We start from the raw sequence: 21,411 nt of genomic DNA on the forward strand, positions 1-21,411 counted from the left end.
GCCTGGTTGAGGGTGGCGGCCAGAGCGACGTCTGATGCATCGCTCTCAACTTGGAAGGGGAACGTCTCATCGACTGCGTGCATCGCGGCCTTGCCAATGTCGGCCTTGATACAGTTGAAGGCCTGGTGAGCCTTTGCCGTCAGGGGGAAAGTGGTGGAGTGAATGAGTGGGCGGGCCTTGTCCGCATAGTTAGGGATCCACTGGGAGTAGTCTGAGAAGAACCCCAGGCATCGTTTGAGGGCCTTGGGGCAGTGGGGGAGGGGAAGTTCCATGAGGGGGTGCATGCGATCGGGGTCGGGCCCTAGAACTCCATTTTGCACCACATAGCCGAGGATGGCTAAGCGGTTGGTGCTGAACACGCACTTCTTCTTGTTGTACGTAAGGTTGAGGAATTTGGCGGTGTGGAGGAATTTGGAAAGGTTAGCGTCGTGGTCCTGCTGGTCGTGGCCGCAGATGGTGACGTTATCCAGGTACGGGATGGTGGCCCACAGTCCGTACCGGTCAACCATTCGGTCCATATCCCGTTGGAAGACCGAGACCCCATTAGTGATGCCGAAGGGAACCCTAAGGAAGTGATAAAGGCAGCCATCCACTTCAAACGCAGTGTACGGGCGGTCCGCCTTGCGAATGGGGAGCTGGTGATAGGCGGATTTCAGGTCCACTGTTGAGAAGACCCCGTACTGTGCAATCCGATTGACCATATCAGATATGAGTGGGAGGGGGTACGCGTCGAGCTGCGAGTACCGCTTGATGGTCTGACTGTAGTCAACGGCCATCCTGTTTTCCTCCCCAGTTTTCACAACTATCACTTGGGCTCTCCAGGGGCTGTTGCTGGCCTCGATGATGCCCTCCCAAAGCAGCCGCTGGACCTCAGACCAGATGAAGGTCCTGTCCTGGGCACTGTACCGTCTGCTCCTGGTGGCGACGGGTTTGCAATCCGGGGTGAGGTTTGCAAATGGAGAAGGCGGGTTGGCCTTAAGGGTCGTGAGACCGCATACAATGAGGGGTGGTAGGGGCCCGCCTAGTTTCAGCGTGAGTCTTTGGAGGTTGCACTGGAAGTCCAGGCCGAGTAGCAAGGCAGCACAGAGGTTGGGGAGAATGTAGAGCCGGAAGTCGCTGAACTCTAGTCCTGGATGGTGAGGGTGGCGGTGCAGTACCCTCAGATCTCCACGGAGTGGGATCCGGAGGCCAGGGAGACTCGTTCTTTGATGGGGTGCACCGCGAGGGAGTAGTGCCTTACCGTATCGGGGTGGATGAAGCTCTCTATGCTCCCGGAGACAAGAACGCATGATGTCTTGTGCCCATCGACCTTTACCGTTGTCGACACGGTTGCGAGGTTGTGCGGCCGGGACTGGTCGATCGTGATGGAGGCGAGCTGTAGCTGGTGTTGGAAGGCCCCTGGCTGGTCGGCAGCGGTTGCAGGCAATGAGCGGCCCGATGAGGTGCCCGACGAGCAGGGGTCCTGAGGTGGGGAAGGTGGCAGCACCCACGGGGCGCACGTGGCGGGCGGCGTTAAAGGTGGCAGCGCCCACGGGCTGCACGAGGCCTGATGGGGGGAAGATGGCGGCGCCCATGGGCCGCACATGTCCTGAGGCAAGCAATATGGCAGCGCACTAGGGCCGCACGTGTTCTGAGGTGAGGAAGATGGCATCGCCCACGGGCCGCACGTGGGTTGCGGGGGCGAAAATGGCGGCGCCAACGTGTCGCACGTGGGAAGTGCAGGGACAATGGGCCTGGTTACAGCGGCGATCGAGCGGGCCTGGCACACAGCAGCAAAATGTCCTTTCTTCCTGCAGGCCTTGCTGAGTGCGCGCCGCGGCGGGTAGCGCTGCCGGGGGTGCTTTGTCTGTCCGCAGAAGTAGCATCGCTCCCCCGGGGCTGGCTGGCTGCCGCGCGGCGCAGGCTTGGGGTTGGCAGTGGGCAGTCGCTGGTGGGATCTACGATGTCCAGGAGGGGATGCCGTGCGGTCGGGGGCTAACGCTTGTACATTACGGGAGGCGACCGTTAGTGAGATCACAAGTTTCTTGGTCGCCGCGAGGTCGAGGGTAGCCCCTTCTGAGAGGCGCTGGCGGGAGTACACCGACCCTATGCCCGTAACGAAAGCGTCCCTGATTAGGCGTTCGGAATGTTCAACGGCCGAAATGGCCTGGCAATCACAGTCCCTCGCCAGGATGTGCAGGGCACGCCAGAAATCTTCCACAGACTCACCGGGGAGTTGATGCCACGTGGGCAGGAGGTGTCTGGCATAGAGTTTGTTGGTCTGCTGGATGTAGTTCTCTTTCAGAAGCGCCATGGCCTCAGCGTAGGTGGGCGCGTCCCGGATCAGGGGAAAGAAATCGGAGCTCAGCCGTGTATACACGACCTGAAGTTTCTGTGCCTCTGTGGGTGGTTCTGTCGCAGATCTGATGTAGGCTTCAAAGCAAGCTAGCCAGTGGGCGAGGGCCGACGTGGCATTGTCTGCTTGAGGGTGCAGCTGCAAGCAATCTGGCTTGATGCGGAGGTCCATCGTTGTAAAATCTCTGCTTAATAAATTGATGTACTATGAATTACGATGAGACGAGAGTAGAGAGTAATCAAGGCTTTATTAAGCAGAGATGTGGAGCCTCCCGCAGCTGCTGCCGAAATGGCTGCAGCTCGGAGAGCCCACACATTTATACCAGCAGGCAGGGATCTACCCCCGTACCTGTAGTACAGGAGCATTACCGTATTACATCTCGTATGTGATATATACAAAAGTGGTGATTACCACACTCAGTACAAACAGAAAGAGCATCGTTAGCCACACACGTGATTCAGTGGTGGGAGAGGAGGTGTGAAGGCGGGTTGGGGAAGGGGGAGGGAGGGCTAGGGGTCACTTGGAGAGTTGGGGGATGGATGATGCTCCCTTGGGGGGGGGGGGGGGGAGGAGGTCTAGAGTTGGTGTTTACGCACTCATACTGCTGGCCAGTCCTCTTGGTCAGACTGTTGGAACTAACGACTGCCACCACCTGATCCCAGGCAGCACAGGCTGTGTTGTGGCTCACCCTCTGGGGCCCCTGGGGGAACAGGACATCCTTCCTGGTCTCCACCATGTCCAGGAGCTTCCCCAGGTCAGTGTCCCCGAATCTTGGGGCTGGTCTCCTCAAAACCATTATTGCGAGCTGGGGTTGGCTGAGCAAGCACAGTTTAAGTGCTGCGTGACCTTTTTGTTGGGGGGAGGGATGGCGAGTGTGGTCCTGGCAAATAGGCTCGCGAGGCGTTATTTGTGGTGAGAAGCCCATGAGGCCACCTTAAGTGGACCACTTAACGTTGAATTGCTTTGCCGCTTTCGCTGGGCCTAGGGCCACTTAACTCGCAGCAATATTCCCGCTCGCTACCACATTTGGGAATTTTTCCGGAGAATCGCACCCTGAGGCTTTACTATTCATGTGGTGGGCAGCACGGTGGCACAGTGGTTAGCACTGCTGTCTCGCAGATCCAGGAACCCAGATTCAATTCTGGCCTTGGGTGACTGTGTCATGTTTGTACCTTCTCCCCGTGTCTGCATGGGTTTCCTCCGGGTGCTCCGGCTTTCTTCCACAATCCAAAGATGTGCCGGTTAGGTGAATTGGCCGTGATAAATTACCCTTAGGGTCCAAAGATGTGGGGTTACAGGGATAGGACTGGGGCGTGGCCCTAGTTAGGGTTCTCTTTCAGAGGGTCGGTGTAGAGTCGATGGGCCGAATGGCCTCCTTCAGCACTGTAGGGATTCTGTGGTTCTATTCTGTGATTCTAAATGAAGAAAATAACATATAATGGGGCGATTTCCGTCTATCTGCCATCTCATTCATGACAGGAGGAATATATTTTTGAAAATGCCGACCACCCACCTCAAGGTCCACCAAATTCAATTTTAGAGTGGGCTTTCAAATAGGTGGCACGAGTTTCAACCCGAAATAGGCAAGAGCCTGATTATAATATTTAAATTAGGTTACTGTGTGGAACCCCAACCCAAAATATAGGGGCCTAACTGATGTTTCTCAATTGGATTGCTGGAGGCTACTCCCACACACCCTCAAACAGACCTGCGGCACTCATTATTATAGAAACAGTGCACCTCCTATTTGCCTTCAAATCTTACCACTTGCTGTGTGCAGCTCAGCATCCCTACCTCCCAAATTGCATCTTCCCACTACCTTTAAACCCCTTTACTTAACTGCTCCGCCGCAAATCTGCTGCATGTACCCCTCACCCCTCTTGCACCCCCACCACCCCTTTCCACTGCTAATTTTCAAGAAGTGACTTTATCTCTGCTAACTTTTTACCCCATACCTCAAAAGTTAATCTACTCTCCGAGTAAAAGAATAAGGGGCGAGATTCTCCCATATGGGGAGAAATCGTAAGGCTGGCGTCAAATCCGGGCGGGTTTGACGCCAGCCCCTCCCTTCCCGACCGGGAACCGATTCTGGTCCCCGGTCGGGGCTAGCATCCCGACGCCGTAAACTCCGGCATCGCGGGCTTAACGGAAGACTCCAACCCGCGCATACGCGGATGACGTCATCGCGCATTTGCGCGAAACCCGCGCATGCGCGGGCCGGGATGCCCCTCAGCCGCCCCGCGAATGGATACTGCGGGGCCGCGGAAGGACAAAGAGTGCGCGGGCATCGGGCCCGCTGCCCGCGATCGGTGCCCACCAATCGCGGGCCCATGGCACCCTTGGCACGGCCGTGGTACAGCCGTGCCAATCGGTGCCATGGTTTTAAAAATCGAGAGTTTACGGCCGTTTTTACGAACGGCCAGACCAGGTGTGTTTGCCGTTCGTAAAAACAGCCGTAAAGGGCTGGGAACTCGGCCCATCGATCAGCTGAGAATCGCTGCCGGCCGTAAAAAAACGGCGGCAGCGATTCGTATCGCTAGTCGGGCGTGGGGGGGGGGGGGGGAATAGCGGGAGGGCGTCGGAACAGCGTGGCCGTAAAATTTTACGAGCCACGCTATTCTCCGCACCGTCGGGAGTGCGGAGAATCTCGCCCAAGGTTTCACTGTGTTTCAAAAGCAGAAATGTACAATTAGTTCATAAAAATGTCGGCAAAATATAACAAATGGACCCTTGATTAAGAGTTAGTGTTCTGAAATGTTTGCTAAGTTTGGAAAATTGGATCAAATATTCAAATGCTGACATTGTTTTTTTTTTGTATTCCAGTTGTTTTCCAATGCTGTGATATTTGTGTGTGGTTGCTTGGTTGGCATTTTTCACAAGCTTTCAATGGAGCGTGCCTTAGAGCAAACTTATGAGGACACTTTAAGCTGCATCGAAATAAGAATGCAGTTGGATGTTAAGAAAAAACAACAGGTGAGGATATTAGTGTGTTGAGATTTACTTCCACTTGATCACAGGGCTGAGAGTTTATTGTGAAGAATCATGCAATGTATATTCCATTTCCTAACTTTTGTTTGAAAGGACTGTGATTAATAAGTGGGATTAACTTTGCTAAAAATACATTAGAAAGCAGTTTTAAATATTGCCAGTACTTTAAACTTCCATAAAAAATAATATCAAGAGTTTCCCATGCGAAAATTTTTTCATAGACTCAGAATAGTTACATGATAGAAGGAGGTCATTCATCCTCTCGTGTCATTGTCCGTTCTCTGCAAGATCTATCAAACTACTCCAACTCTCCTTGCTTTTTATCTGCAGAACCATAGAACCCCCACAGTGTAGAAGGAGGCCATTCAGCCCACCGAGTCTGCAACGACTCTCCAAAAGAGCACTGTACCTAGGCGCACTCCCCCACCCTATCCCCGTAATCTGAGTAACCTGCACACTTTGAACACTAAGGGACAATTTATCATGCCCAATCCACCTAATCTGAACATATTTGGACTGTGGGAGGAAACTGGAACACCCGGAAGAAACCACGCAGACACGGGGAGAAAATGCAAACTCCACACAGATAGTCTCGCAAGGCTGGAATTAATCCCGGGTCTCTGTCGCTGTGAGGCAGCTGCGCTAACCCTGAAATGTTCTTCTATTCAGATTACGATCTTATTCCTTTTGAAAATGATGATTGAATCTTCCTCCTCCACACCTTAAGAATACACCTTAAGTGTATTCAACTCGCTGTGTAAAAAAAGCTTGTCCTCTTTTACCAGCCCCCTTAAATCGGTGACCCCTGGTTCACGAGCCTTCCACCAGTGGGAAAAGTTCAACCCTAACCACTCAGTCGAGTCCCCTCATGGTTTTGAACACCTCTATCAAATCAACTCTGTTCTAGGGAGAACAGCCTCAGCTTTTCCAATCTCTCCACAATAACCTTTGTGGTTCACCTAATTTATACCAGAATTATTGGCAGACGGTCTCACCTGCTGGGAGAGTTTATTGTAAATATGGACTGGTGTACCACATGGGTTTAGGACAATTACTTGGAGTACAGTTGAATTTTCAAAAAATCAATGCAGAACATGCTTGAATGTCCAATATGCATTTGTGGCAGGTAAAGCTCTCTATCTGAGGCATAGAGTCAGACAATTACCCCTGATGTCCGAGAGACCCTACAGTTAAAACAGACGCATGAACAATTGTCACATAAATTTGCAATGTTATCCAAAGGGTACATGGGATATCTGTTTTGGGAATGTCAAAGTTTGGGAGGCATGTGGTTGAGGAGGTCTGAAATCCTAGTTATTCTGTTTCTTTCTTGGACATGCATAGCGCTGACATTGTGGGACAGTCTGAGCCCGTGAAGTTGGTTAACAAGACTTTGAAGCCATAACTATTTTATTAAATTAAGTGTCATGATAAATGTTTAATGGCAATAAAATATTGAAGATATCCCTTGTGATTACCCTGCTCCATTTCTTTATCCCAGGAAAGCCTGCTGTTATCAGTGTTGCCAGGTCATATATCCATGGAAATGAAACTAGCTATTATTGAACGTTTGAAAGAGAGTAACTATTATCCACACAAGCGTGATAATTTCCACAGTTTGTATGTGAAGAGGCACCAGAATGTAAGGTATAGTGTGACCATTCATGATCTTAAAATATTCACAAATATTAGAAAGCGTAACATAAGAAATAAGGAATAGGAGCAGGATTAGGCCAAAACTGCAATGCAAATATCAATTTGTGCCTACATTTGGAAAATATATTTAGTACAATATTCAAATATTGTGATTTTCCAGTGCACCACTGAGGAAAGCACTTTTATATTGAGTGTTATACCCCAGCTATGTGAGACGACAGGTTGAATTCTCTAGCCTCCCGCAACGTGTTTCTCGGCACTGTGAGGCAGCCCACCGTTGTCTGGTGGCATCTTCTGGTCCCGCTGCTCTTAATGAGGTTTCCCATTGGGGTTGCACCGTTGACGGGATCTATTAGTGTGAAGAGCCGGAACATCTCTCCCAGTGTATTACTTCAATCTGCACTATTAGGACTAATCACTTTGAGAATACCATCAAACAATTTATTTTATTTACCCATTTTATTTGCCTACTCTACTCGAGGCTACACACAGTGGAAAGCAATGACAAATCATCACTGACAAAAGCTGCCAACAAAATGGTTCAGAATGAAACAGCAGCAGATATTGAATCAAGGGCCTCCCTTTGGGCAGAGCACACGTGATATGACATAATATCCTATGCTGTACGCATATGTTATTACAGTCCTCTGAGCCGAGATTCATGTGGGAGAGAATTGGTGCAGGTATTTCCCAGCGTGACCCTGACGCAGTGGACCTCGCAGTGAGCCAAGAGGATGACTCTTTAAGGGTGGTGCCCTCAAAGTCCATTGGAGGGCCCTCTACCCCCCACAATACAAATCATTACCATCCCACACCTACCAGACACCCCCCCACCAGAACCTCCGCACCAGAGACCCCTCCAGAAAGGAGACCCCCACCAGAAACCCCCATTACAGAGACCCTCACCAGAGACCCCCAACGGAAACCCTACAAGAGAGACCCCCACTTGAGACCCCCCATAAGAGAGGCCCCACCAGAGACCCCCATTACAGAGACTCCCACCAGAGATCTGCCCATAAGAGAGACCCACTCCAGAGATCCCCCCATTACAAAGAGACCCACCAGAATACCCACCATTACAGTGACGCCCACCAGAGGCCCCCCATTAGAAAGCCCCCCACCAGAGACCCCGGATTATAGAGACCCCGCCTGGAAGTTAGAGAGCACTCCCGACAGAGTCTGTGAAAATAAGCACTGCTTTAAAACTCACCTGTGCCCTACATGCTGACTCAAGCAGAGAAAGCGAAAATGACATCAGCTGGGTTTTAACCCCCTCAGATCTTCAATCTGAATCGCATTTATTCATATCAATGGGAAATTGGTTTTACTGGGCTGTGATTGACAGCTTGCACACAGCCAACTGTCTGGGTTGTTAAATTCCGTTTACCTTCATGCTTGAATGGATCTCAAATACCCAGCTGTGAAACTAACCACAATGTTTATAGACATCTAGCAATGATTGACAGCTCTTGGACCACAGCAAAATAATGTAAGTGCCCCCACTTTCTTTTTTTTTCTGCAGTCTCCTATGGGGAGATCACTGTTGGGGTTCTCTGCTGAGGGGTTAGTAGGGAGGCCATTAACCCATCTCTGGCCATTCACATTCCTTTATTCCTATAATTTGCCCTTCTTTTCTGGTTTCTGTCATTTCTAGTGTTCCCCATCTTATTAAGTTAAAGTTTTATCTGCAGCCTTATTATTCTTTCCACTCGAACCTTTGCCCAGCCCAGTTCAGATGCTGCAGCCTGTCCCAATGCTACAGCTTCTTCCTAAGTATAAACTCAGTAAGTCCAGTAGATTTTGATAGTATGAAGGAAGCACAATGGCCTGCAGCTTTCTACTTCTCCACTGCCACTTTCATTTGCTGCTCCTTACATTTGGGCAGTGGCCCATCCAATTATTTTTTTGCAAGCTCACTACCTAAATTCTCAATGGTGGAGGTCCTTGTACCAGTGCTTATAATACACAACGTGTGTAATGGAGGATGCCTTGAATATGCTGCTTGATTCTGTGGCATTTGGATTGCTGAATGTTTTTTGTGCTGGACCTATGAAAACAAATGAGGGATCGTGTGCCATATTGTTGGCCAAATGGCATTATACAAGCACATTGAAGAAGTGTCATATTGGGAGTTTTGCTGTTACGTTTGAGCACATGCCCTTAAGAATGATTGAGTAGGAAAGAAGACGTTCCTTAGAGTAATGGTTTATGTCTCAATTTGGAGAAGGCCTCTGGTTTCACCACAACTTAAACCCTCCCTCCCCCACCACCACTCATTCCATGGCCAGAATTTTACGGCCATTTCCGCCGTTGGGTTTTCCGGTCCCACTGATGACGGGCCCCTGCTGTGGGTTCCTCGGCAGCGGGAAGTGCAAACAACGGGAAGGACCAATGGCCGATGGCAAACCACCTCCACTGTGGCAAGACATATTTTGGGGGAAAATCCCACCACATCTATGCTTTCGTTCGTAATTATGTTCAGCATGGACTGATAAAAACCTGTTAGAAACAAAAAGCTATTATTGTTTGCTTCTGTATGCCCTGCAAGCAGAGAGATGGTGTTGAGAGGTTGGAAATTTCACGCCTACATACAGATGGAGACTGTCTTCATTTTTTGTTATAATGCGAAGTCTAATACTTCTCATAATTTAATCAGAAAACTTCGGTGCTACATGCCACTTGATGTGAACACGCAAAGTGTCTTTAAAAATAGAAAGAGCCCCACCATGCTATCGTGGGAAAATTCCTCAGCTATTGTCTCAAAGCAGCAGTGGCAAAATATGACCAAAACATGTGGCGATGCATTCAAATTTACTGTTCATGTTATTTTAGATTACTCACTTGAAAAAGCCATTCAGCTTCTCAGTGGTTTCATGAGGAGCATGCGTGTTTTCAATTATCTTATCAACCACCTGGAAATATGCAAAAGCATGTCAAAAAATGGGTTTGGCATTCCTTCTTGTCACATTCATAGCGGGAGCAACCCAGGGATGGCAGGAGATGCTTCATTACTGAGAGATAGAGAAAGGACCACTTTCTTCCCTCCCTATCCCAGGTCATCTTACCTCAGTTACTATTGATAACCTCCCGATTTAATTATTTATCTTATTCTCAGTAGTGTTCTTTTCATGTTAACAGCATCCTGTACGCAGATATTGTGGGCTTTACCCGTCTGGCTAGTGACTGCTCTCCCAAGGAACTAGTTGTCATGCTGAATGAACTTTTCGGGAAGTTTGACCAGATTGCTAAGGTAGGCATCTAGCTCTCTTAATTTGTTATCCAAGATATTCATCGAACATATATAACATAGAACATTCAGTGCAGAAGGAGGCCATTCGGCCCATCGAGTCTGCACCAACCCACTTAAGCCCTCACTTCCAACCTATCCCCGTAACTCAACAACCCCTCCTGACCTTTTTGGTCACTAAGGGCAATTTAGCATGGCCAATCCAACTAACCTGCGCGTCTTTGGACTGTGGGAGGAAACCGGAGCATCCGGAGGAAACCCACGCAGACACGGGGAGAAGGGCAGCACGGTGGCGCAGTGGGTTAGCCCTGCAGCTTCACGGCGCCGAGGTCCCAGGTTCGATCCCGTCTCTGGGTCACTGTCCGTGTAGAGTTTGCACATTCTCCCCGTGTTTGCGTGGGTTTCACCCCCACGACCCAAAAGATGTGCAGGGTAGGTGGATCGGCCACGCTAAATTGCCCCTTAATTGGAAAAAATGAATTGGGTACTTTAAATTAAAAAAAAAGACATGGGGAGAACGTGCAGACTCCGCACAGACAGTGACCCAGCAGGGAATTGAACCTGGGACCCTGGCGCTGTGAAGCCACAATGCTATCCACTTGTGTCACCATGCAGCCGAAATTAATTACATTTAATCATCATTAATACAAAAGCAATATACTGCAGATGCTGGAAGTCTGAAATAAAACAGAAAATGCTTGAGTAGTAGCATCTGTGTAGAAATGAACAGTTAGAATTTCAGGTCGATGACCTTTCATAATTCCAGTATTATTGTGGTTAGTTCGGTGTGAAATTTCAATTATATTTCTGTATCCAAAATAAATTAGTGTGTTTCAGAATGGCTGAGAGGTTTTTTTTGGGGGGGAGGAGGGGGAGTGGTTTGCAAATCTGTATAACGGTCACCATAGTCCCAGAGGACCATAGGCTGCTATCCCCTTTGAGAGAGAGCTGACTGGTGGTGATTTAACCTGAGAATCACTGCACCTTAAGGGGTAAGGTTGAGAAGGCGGGGCCTTCATGAATAACCTCAGCTGGTACAGGAATCGAACCCGCGCTGTTGGCATCGGTTCACATCATGACACAGCCATCCATTCAAGGGCAGCACGGTAGCATAGTGGTTAGCACAATTGCTTCACAGCTCCAGGGTCCCAGGTTCGATTCCGGCTTGGGTCACTGTCTGTGGGGAGTCTGCACATCCTCTCCGTGTGTGCGTGGGTTTCCTCCGGGTGCTCCGATTTCCTCCCACAGTCCAAAGATGTGCAGGTTAGGTGGATTGGCCATGATAAATTGTCCTTAGTGTCCAAAATTGCCCTTAGTGTTGGGTGGGGTTACTGGGATATGGGGATAGGGTGGATGTGTTGACCATGGGTAGGGTGCTCTTTCCAAGAGCCGGTGCAGACTCGATGGGCTGAATGGCCTCCTTCTGCACTGTAAACTATAAAAAAAAAAGAAAATCCAGCCAACTGAGCTAACCAATCCCCAAATAGCGAGTGAGTCATGTTGGTGTATGATAACATTGGGAGACAAACAAATGGCTCACATGCATGTCTGTATCGCTCCATTTTTTCTGTGTCTCATACCATACCACACTGAATTAGTGGGGCGTATGTTTGTTTGCTTCCCCAATACAATTCTTGGACCATTTTTATCGTTTCAAAATCTGGATTTTCAAGTGAAAGATCTTTTTGATGAAGATTATGTGGAAAAGGGCAGCCTGCTGCTTATTAAATGCATAACTGAGCCATATAAGCAAGTATGATTTCAGGATCAATCCCTGTTATGTGCTAAATCAGCTACTATCAGCGAGGTAATGGTAGGACAATTATAAGCCTCACAACTCTTGCCTATGCAGGGAAAATTGGTCAAGACTTATATATCTGCTTGCTATCCATTGACTGATGCGGGCATGTGGATATTGGGCGAGGACACAGTAAGGCGCATTTGTGATATTTCATATGGTGAAACGGCATATAGACACCTGTAACCTAGGTTCACTCATGTAGAATGGTTCCTTCACTGAGTAACTGGAGAATGACATGCAGTCATGAAATCAAACTGTTGCGAGGAGGCTTTAGGATGGGAGGGGAGACTATTAATGAAGGATAAGGAAAGTTATAAAAAGTAATGAAGTTCGCCACCAATATGTTTTGGTCTTTACTGAACAGTTCAGCATTAAAATGGTGAAATAGTTTCATACAACGTAATCTTACAATATGAATTTACAATGCTGAGAATTGATGCTACATCATTTAATCTTCCATCTATCTACACTTCAGTTATTGTCTAATGCAGTCAATCGCAGAGGTAATGCATTTGGATTCTAATGGAGATCTAGGCAAATTGTGTCAGCCAGTGAAACAATAACTTCAATTCTATTCAGACTTCACATTTTAAATGATACTCATCTGCCTGCCACTGGGAGTGGACCATTCTCAATTTTAACCAGCTTAAATGAACATGTAGCAAAGGGCACCTCATCCAGATCTGGCCAGACCTTTTTTACATGCGTTATGACAAGTCCAAGTAACTTATGATATTTTATGATGGGACGATTGTTTTTAGTAAACAATCTTAATTTGGAAAAATCTTTTCCTTTCAATGTTGGTCATATGGCAATGGTAAGGACCTCAATCATTACTGTTTTTACTCTTATTTTACGTCTCCTGCCCCAACATCCTCCTCTTTATTTTAGGGGTAGTGATCTAGGCAGTAGACCTACCTGATTTTCTTTCCATTGAGATGTGACAGTGGATGGGATTCTCTGGTCCCCCAGCCGCCTGTTTCTCGACTGCGCGCCGATCGCTGGTGGAGGGATTCCATCTTCCTGCCGCTTGTCAATGGGATTTCCCATTGTAAGCACACCACGCCACTGGGAAACCCACTGACGAAGGTGCGTTGCCAGCGGGAAATGACTACAATGACTGAAGAATTTCCACTCGTACGTTTTAATAAAATGGTCCATGTGGTGACCCAGCCAAGAACTGAGATATATGATGAGATTAATTCCTGCAGTTGAGGCTGAAATCCAAACATATGACTGGTTGAGAAGACCTTCAACATTATGGTTATTGATCTACACTTTTGAAATACTTCATGATTATGTTTTAACTTCCTTTTTTACACAGTTGCAGAGTGAGGTATGAATGTACGTTGAACAGTATTGGCCCATGGTGACGTAATTACCATTGTTTTCATATCCATATGTGTTGACAGACACGATAGGCTGAATGGCCTCTTTCTGTGCTGTGACTTTCTGGTAATCTGCTGAACCATGGTTCTATGGCAGTTTGGGAGTATAAAAGAAGTTGATTGCATGCTTAAAAGAAATGATTAGTTGCATGCTGCATTCATCGCTGTAACATACAAACAATACGTTGTTCACACTATTTTCTTTGTAGGAGAATGAGTGCATGAGGATAAAAATACTGGGTGATTGCTATTACTGCGTCTCAGGTCTTCCTGTATCTTTACCGAAACATGCAAAGAACTGTGTGAAAATGGGGCTTGACATCTGCGAAGCTATCAAGTAGGTAACAGTGTTTGTGTGTGAAACAGTTCAACCAATACAATAGTGATTTTATGATTTATCTTTGGTCTTGGCCATTTATTGGTTCACTTTTGATGTTGTTGAACTGCCAGTAAAATAATTTATATCTAATTTAGTTATATTGAACCAGGGAATTACAAGCAAAATTGAAAGTATGCTTTAAACTAGGCTGAAATTCATCTTGAACTGTAGCATGAACCAGCAATAGCAAATCATATCCACTTTAAAGGGTTTTAAAGTCAAATTTTATTGCATTGAATGTAAAATAAGCTGTGATTTGCTATTATCCAGTTCACACTTTCACCTAAGACTTTAACTCCATTATTGATAAGTCATTTTTGTATTGTGTAACAGTCCAATGGTTGAAGTTAAGTTTGGATAATTTTAGCGTGTTTTATCATTTTTAACGCACCAATAGAGTATTAGAAGAATCCCTACAGTGTAGAAGAGGGACATTCGGCCCACTGAATCTACACTGACCTTCCGAAAAAGCACCTTACCCAGGCCCACTTCCCCTCCCTATCCCCGTATCCCCGCTTAACTTGCACATCTTTGGACTGTGGGAAAAACTGGACCACGCGGAACAAATCCACGCAGACACGGGGATAACGTGCAAACTCCACACAGTCACCCCAAGGCTAGAATTGAACCAGGGTCCCTGGCACTGTGAAGCAGCAGTGCTAACCACTGTGCCACCGTGCCACTCCTAATATGACAGCCACCTGAGTGTGCCGGCCAACAAACATAATAGATATTCATGTTCCATCCTTTATGGAAAACCCAAACATGATTAATTTTCAGTTCAGATTTTCCTATAGACGTGAGTAATATGCCTGTGTGCCCGTGTTTGATTGTGGGCCTGCGACCATCATGACCTGGGTTCAGAATTACCAAACACATTTCTCTTCAGATCCTTACGGGTTTCAGGGAGAGGCGGAATATCTTCCTGATGTGACCATCAATTCACTAGAGACACAATTGGAAGTAAACTGTGGTTTTAATAGTCTTACAACTGAGCCTGCCTGCGACCAGAGGAACTGAGAGAAGGCTTACGACTGCAGCAATTTATACTTCCGGTAGTGGGAGGAGCCATGGGCGGACCCAAGGGTTGAGCCCTGTACAAGCTCCTCATCTCCCCCTATGGGCAGAGCCGCGCAACGGCTCACATACAGAGCCCACAAGGACATAATACAATGCAATGCAATACAGTGTGAATTACAATGCAGTATGACTTCACCACACTTCCCTCCACCAGTTTTGCCTATTTTCAAAAGTAGGCCCCAGGGGTGGCAGGGCGGTATGGTCATCTGTTGCACGCCAGGAAATAAAAGTCGTTAATATTGTCCCTTTTGTGACACCAGCCACATCCGGGGGCGGGGTGTGGTGCAGTGGCTAGCACTGCTGCCTATGGCGCTGAGGATCCAGGTTAGATCCCGGCTCCGGGTCACTGTCCGTCTGGAGTTTGCACATTCTCCCCCCCCTGCTACACACAACCCAAAAAGATGTGCAGGTTAGGTGGATTGGCCATGCTAAATTGCCCCTTAATTTGAAAAAATATTTGGGTATTTAAATTTATATGAAAAAAGGAAATCAATCTGAATCAGAAAACCTGATACCTGGTAGCATAGTCTATGGGAAATGTGAGAAACATTTCCTGTAACTGGGGACATTTGGTAATGCGGGTGGTTTTCCACAATTTTATAATTCTATATAGGAGCCTCTCAACAGTCAGCTGAATGTCAGATCAGGGTGGAAACAGATTCTTAATCTGTTGCATTATTACTATCAACATATAAGTTACTGTCACCAGGCAAGTGTAATGTGGCATTATGGAGAACTCGTTTCTACTCACTGCTGCCAGTCATGATTTCCTTGTGTAACATCAACCATCTTTAGCAAATAGGAACTGAAGATTGACCATAATTCAATGGCATGGAATTAAAATGTATATTGCTGGAACTCTATAGTGGGATTGATTTCTCTTGTGGATCATACTTCCTGATAACCTAACTTATCAGCAGTTCATATACAACTATTTGGTTTTAAGAACTGGGAATGCTGCAAGTAAACGTGAGCTATCAATCTCTTTTTGCCTTTTCCAGGAAAGTTCGGGATGCAACAGGAGTTGACATCGGTATGCGAGTTGGCGTTCACTCTGGTAATGTGCTGTGTGGTGTCATCGGACTTCGGAAATGGCAGTATGATGTTTGGTCACATGATGTCACCTTAGCCAATCACATGGAATCTGGAGGCGTGCCTGGGTAAGGGTTTTTTAGCTGCTTTTACAAAGCACTGCTTGCTTCATTGGTCAGTGACCTGGAAGTGATTTTAATTTCTGATTTCCCTGTGTCTGAATGCTGTGGGGTGGGATGTAACTGATTATCACAAGGGGTTACAATCCCAGTAGAGAGCTTTGAAAGAAAGGGATCTTCACACAATCAACAGAAAGAAAACCAATGGGCAGGATTTCAAATTTTCAAATGCGTGGGTCATTTTCCACTTCATTGGAAAAAATTAATTCGGTACTCAAAATTTATATTAGAAAAAGAATTTCAAATTTCAAAACTTTTATTGTAACAAACCAATTAAAATCAACATTAATTAACAGGCTAAGGATACATAGTTCATACAAAAAAGCACTCACATCACTTCCCGCACAATTGTGGCATCTCTCAGTCTTTCCAACTATGTAGGACCTCTCACATACCACCCAATGAATTAGGCCCTCAAATCATTTTCACTAGCAGCCTTATCCCATCTGAAGTTCATGGATATGGTGAACAGTCAAACAGCACACCACTACAGAACCGCTTTAGTTAGGTTCATGACAGTCTTACTGACGCAGAATCGTCACATACTCCCTTCTCCAATCCTGAGCTCTGGCAAAACTAAAAATAAAACAGCAGTATCCGGCGTCTTGCCCCATTAGAGATAGTATAACAGCTGCAGAAAGGCAGTTCGAGGGGGATCTGCCTACTGAGGTAATATGGGTTGAAGTTAGAAATAGGAAAGGAGCAGTCACCTTGTTGGGAGTGTTCTATAGGCCCCCCAATAGCAGCAGAGATGTGGAGGAACAGATTGGGAAACAGATTCTAGAAAGGTGCAGAAGTCACAGGGTAGTAGTCATGGGCGACTTCAACTTCCCAAACATTGAGTGGAAACTCTTTAGATCAAATAGTTTGGATGGGGTAGTGTTTGTGCAGTGTGTCCAGGAAGCTTTTCTAACACAGTATGTAGATTGTCCGACCAGAGGGGAGGCCATATTGGATTTAGTACTTGGTAATGAACCAGGGCAGGTGATAGATTTGTTAGTGGGGGAGCATTTTGGAGGTAGTGACCACAATTCTCTGACTTTCACTTTAGTAATGGAGAGGGATAGGTGCGAGCAACAGGGCAAGGTTTATAATTGGGGGAAGGGTAAATACAATGCTGTCAGACAAGAATTGAAGTGCAGAAGTTGGGAACATAGGCTGTCAGGGAAGGACACAAGTGAAATGTGGAACTTGTTCAAGGATCAGGTACTGCGTGTCTTTGATATGTATGTCCCTGTCAGGCAGGGAAGAGATGGTCGAGTGAGGGAACCATGGTTGACAAGAGAGGTTGAATGTCTTGTTAAGAGGAAGAAGGAGACTTATGTAAGGCTGAAGAAACAAGGTTCAGACAGTGCGCTGGAGGGATACAAGATAGCCAGGAGGGAACTGAAGAAAGGGATTAGGAGAGCTAAGAGAGGGCATGAAAAATCTTTGGCGGGTAGGATCAAGGAAAACCCCAAGGCCTTTTACACATACGTGAGAAATATGAGAATGACTAGAGTGAGAGTAGGTCCGATTAAGGACAGTAGCGGGAGATTGTGTATTGAGTCTGAAGAGATAGGAGAGGTCTTGAACAAGTATTTTTCTTCAGTATTTACAAATGAGAGGGGCCATATTGTTGGAGAGGACAGCGTGAAGCAGACTGATAAGCTTGAGGAGATACTTGTCAGGAAGGAAGATGTGTTGCGCGTTTTGAAAAACTTGAGGATAGACAAGTCCCCCGGGCCTGACGGGATATATCCAAGGATTCTATGGGAAGCAAGAAATGAAATTGCAGAGCCGTTGGCAATGATCTTTTCGTCCTCGCTGTCAACAGGGGTGGTACCAGAGGATTGGAGAGTGGCGAATGTCGTGCCCCTGTTCAAAAAAGGGAATAGGGATAACCCTGGGAATTACAGGCCAGTTAGTCTTACTTCGGTGGTAGGCAAAGTAATGGAAAGGGTACTGAGGGATAGGATTTCTGAGCATCTGGAAAGGCATTGCTTGATTAGGGATAGTCAGCACGGATTTGTGAGGGGTAGGTCTTGCCTTACAAGTCTTATTGAATTCTTTGAGGAGGTGACCAAGCATGTGGATGAAGGTAAAGCAGTGGATGTAGTGTACATGGATTTTAGTAAGGCATTTGATAAGGTTCCCCATGGTAGGCTTATGCAGAAAGTAAGGAGGCATGGGATAGTGGGAAATTTGGCCAGTTGGATAACAAACTGGCTAACCGATAGAAGACAGAGAGTTGTGGTGGATGGCAAATATTCAGCCTGGAGCCCAGTTATCAGTGGCGTACCGCAGGGATCAGTTCTGGGTCCTCTGCTGTTTGTGATTTTCATTAACGACTTGGATGAGGGAGTTGAAGGGTGGGTCAGTAAATTTGCAGATGATACGAAGATTGGTGGAGTTGTGGATAGTGAGGAGGGCTGTTGTCGGCTTCAAAGAGACATAGATAGAATGCAGAGCTGGGCTGAGAAGTGGCAGATGGAGTTTAACCCTGACAAGTGTGAGGTTGTCCATTTTGGAAGGACAAATCTGAATGCGGAATACAGGGTTAATGGTAGGGTTCTTGGCAATGTGGAGGAGCAGAGAGATCTTGGGGTCTATGTTCATTGTTCTTTGAAAGTTGCCACTCAAGTGGATAGAGCTGTGAAGAAGGCCTATGGTGTGCTAGCGTTCATTAGCAGAGGGATTGAATTTAAGAGCCGTGAGGTGATGATGCAGCTGTACAAAACCTTGGTCAGGCCACATTTGGAGTACTGTGTGCAGTTCTGGTCACCTCATTTTAGGAAGGATGTGGAAGCTTTGGAAAAGGTGCAAAGGAGATTTACCAGGATGTTGCCTGGAATGGAGAGTAGGTCATACGAGGAAAGATTGAGGGTGCTAGGCCTTTTCTCATTAGAACGGGGAAGGATGAGGGGCGACTTGATAGAGGTTTATAAGATGATCAGGGGAATAGATAGAGTAGACAGTCAGAGACTTTTTCCCCGGGTGGAACACACCATTACAAGGGGACATAAATTTAAGATAAATGGTGGAAGATATAGAGGGGATGTCAGAGGTAGGTTCTTTACCCAGAGAGTAGTGGGGGCATGGAATGCACTGCCTGTGGTAGTAGTTGAGTCGGAAAATTTATGGACCTTCAAGCGGCTATTGGATAGGTACTTGGATTAGGGTAGAATAAGGGAGTGTAGGTTAACTTCTTAAGGGCAGCACGGTAGCATTGTGGATAGCACAATTGCTTCACAGCTCCAGGGTCCCAAGTTCGATTTCGACTTGGGTCACTGTCTGTGTGGAGTCTGCACATCCTCCCCGTGACTGCGTGGGTTTCCTCCGGGTACTCCGGTTTCCTCCCACAGTCCAAAGATGTGCAGGTTGGGTGGATTGGCCATGACAAATTGTTCAAAATTCTATGATTAACCTAGGACAAAAGTTCGGCGCAACATCGTGGGCCGAAGGGCCTGTTCTGTGCTGTATTTCTCTATAACTCTATAACTCTATCCCTACTTTCCCTGTCTTCAGCTTTTTGTCTTTTCCAACTTTATAACGCACATGCTTTATTCTCAAAGTCTTCTTTCAACTTTATTTCTTTTCATTACACTCTGTTTTGAACTGCAGGTTCTAAGATGAGCTGTAACTTAATTTCTTTTTAAAAAATTTAGAGTACGCAATTAATTTTTTCCAATTAAGGGGCAATTTAGCGTGGCCAATCCACCTAGCCTGCACATTATATTGTGGGGGCGAAACCCACACAGACACGGGGAGAGCATGCAAACTCCACACGGACAGTGACCCAGAGCCGGGATCGAACCTGCGCCATGAGGCAGCAGTGCTAACCCACTGCGCCACCGTTCTGTCCTGATAATTTCTTGCAACTGAACTGCTTGCCAGGAAGTCCAATTACAACCTTTTCAAAATAATCCTCAGATTCACTTTGGAATTAAAGGGACATTTCACAAAAAGAAAATACAGGCTTTTCCCCTTAGCATAGAGTTATCAGAAGTTATAAAGATGGAAGTAGGTGGTCTAGACCAGTGCTTTTCAAAGTGTGGTACGCGTATCGGTGCCGGTACGCGAGCCATCGTCTGCCGGTACTTGGAGTGTTTCCAGAAAGGAAAGAGACAGTAATCCTGGATTGGCTTGTTTCGCTCACCGGTCCCTGGCACATTGAAAAAAAAACTGCCGGTCCGCCATATCAGATAGTTTGAAATGCACTGCTCTAGACGATGGAGAGGATATGGGGCCAGAAGTACTGCTCAGGATCGAATAGGAAGCCAAGGAGATATATTTGTTGCTGATCACTAATTTTATTGAAAATGTAGATATGAATATAATGTGAGAAACATATTTTACACTCTGATTAATATTTGTATTAACATTGACAATAATATTAACTACATATTAGATACATAAACACTGTGGCTATTGGATATTCTGCACTGAGTGACTCACCGCTTGACTTCCCAAAGCTTTTCCACCATCCACAAGGCACAAATCAGGAGCATGATGGAATGCTAAAGTATGAACATACAAAATAGGAATGGAATTAGGCCATTCGGCCCCTCGAATCTGCTCCACCATTTGATAAGGTCATGGCTGGTCTGTTTGTGTTTCAAGTTCTACATCCACATCTACCTCCGATAACCTTTGATTCCCTTGCCTAACAAAAATCTATCGACCTCCACCTTAAAAATATCGAATGGCCCTGCCTCCACCGCCTTCTGAGGCACAGAGTTCCAAAGTCGCTCAACCCTCTTGAGAAAAAGAATTTCTCTTTATCTCAGTCCTTTTTAAAAAAATAACTTTAGATTATCCAATAATTTTTTCCAATTAAGGGGGCAATTTAGTGTGGCCAATCCACCTACTCTGCACATTTTTGGGTTTCATAGAATTTACAGTGCAGAAGGAGGCCATTCAGCCCATCGAGTCTGCACCGGCTCTTGGAAAGAGCACCCTACCCAAGGTCAACACCTCCACCCTATCCCCATAACCCAGTAACCCCACCCAACACCAAGGGCAATTTTGGACACTAAGGGCAATTTATCATGGCCAATCCACCTAACCTGCACATCTTTGGACTGCGGGAGGAAACCGGAGCACCCGGAGGAAACCCACGCACACACTGGGAGGATGTGCAAACTCCGCACAGGCAGTGACCCAAGCCGGAATTGAACCTGGGACCCCGGAGCTGTGAAGCGATTGTGCTATCCACAATGCTACCCTGCTGCCCAAGTTTGTGGGGGCGAAACCCATGCAGATGCGGGGAGAATGGGCAAACTCCACACGGACAGTGACCCAGAGCCGGGATCGAACCTGGGACCTCAGCGCCGTGAGGCAGCTG

At 46.8% G+C, this 21,411-nt stretch overlaps 1 protein-coding gene across 4 annotated transcripts in view; it reads left to right on the plus strand.

Moving 5' to 3' along the window:
- The window catches only part of adcy7 (adenylate cyclase 7), a 211,139-nt gene that overhangs the window by 129,111 nt on the left and 60,617 nt on the right, over nt 1-21,411 (plus strand). For all 4 annotated transcript variants that reach the window (XM_038806687.1, XM_038806690.1, XM_038806689.1 and 1 more), the window contains 5 exons: nt 5,159-5,308; nt 6,825-6,970; nt 10,118-10,229; nt 13,625-13,752; nt 15,876-16,034. In XM_038806687.1, coding sequence (XP_038662615.1) covers nt 5,159-5,308; nt 6,825-6,970; nt 10,118-10,229; nt 13,625-13,752; nt 15,876-16,034 — 695 coding nt within the window. The remainder of the gene's footprint in view (nt 1-5,158; nt 5,309-6,824; nt 6,971-10,117; nt 10,230-13,624; nt 13,753-15,875; nt 16,035-21,411) is intronic.

Source organism: Scyliorhinus canicula, chromosome 9, assembly GCF_902713615.1.
Source record: "Scyliorhinus canicula chromosome 9, sScyCan1.1, whole genome shotgun sequence".
Classification (NCBI taxonomy): domain Eukaryota; kingdom Metazoa; phylum Chordata; class Chondrichthyes; order Carcharhiniformes; family Scyliorhinidae; genus Scyliorhinus; species Scyliorhinus canicula.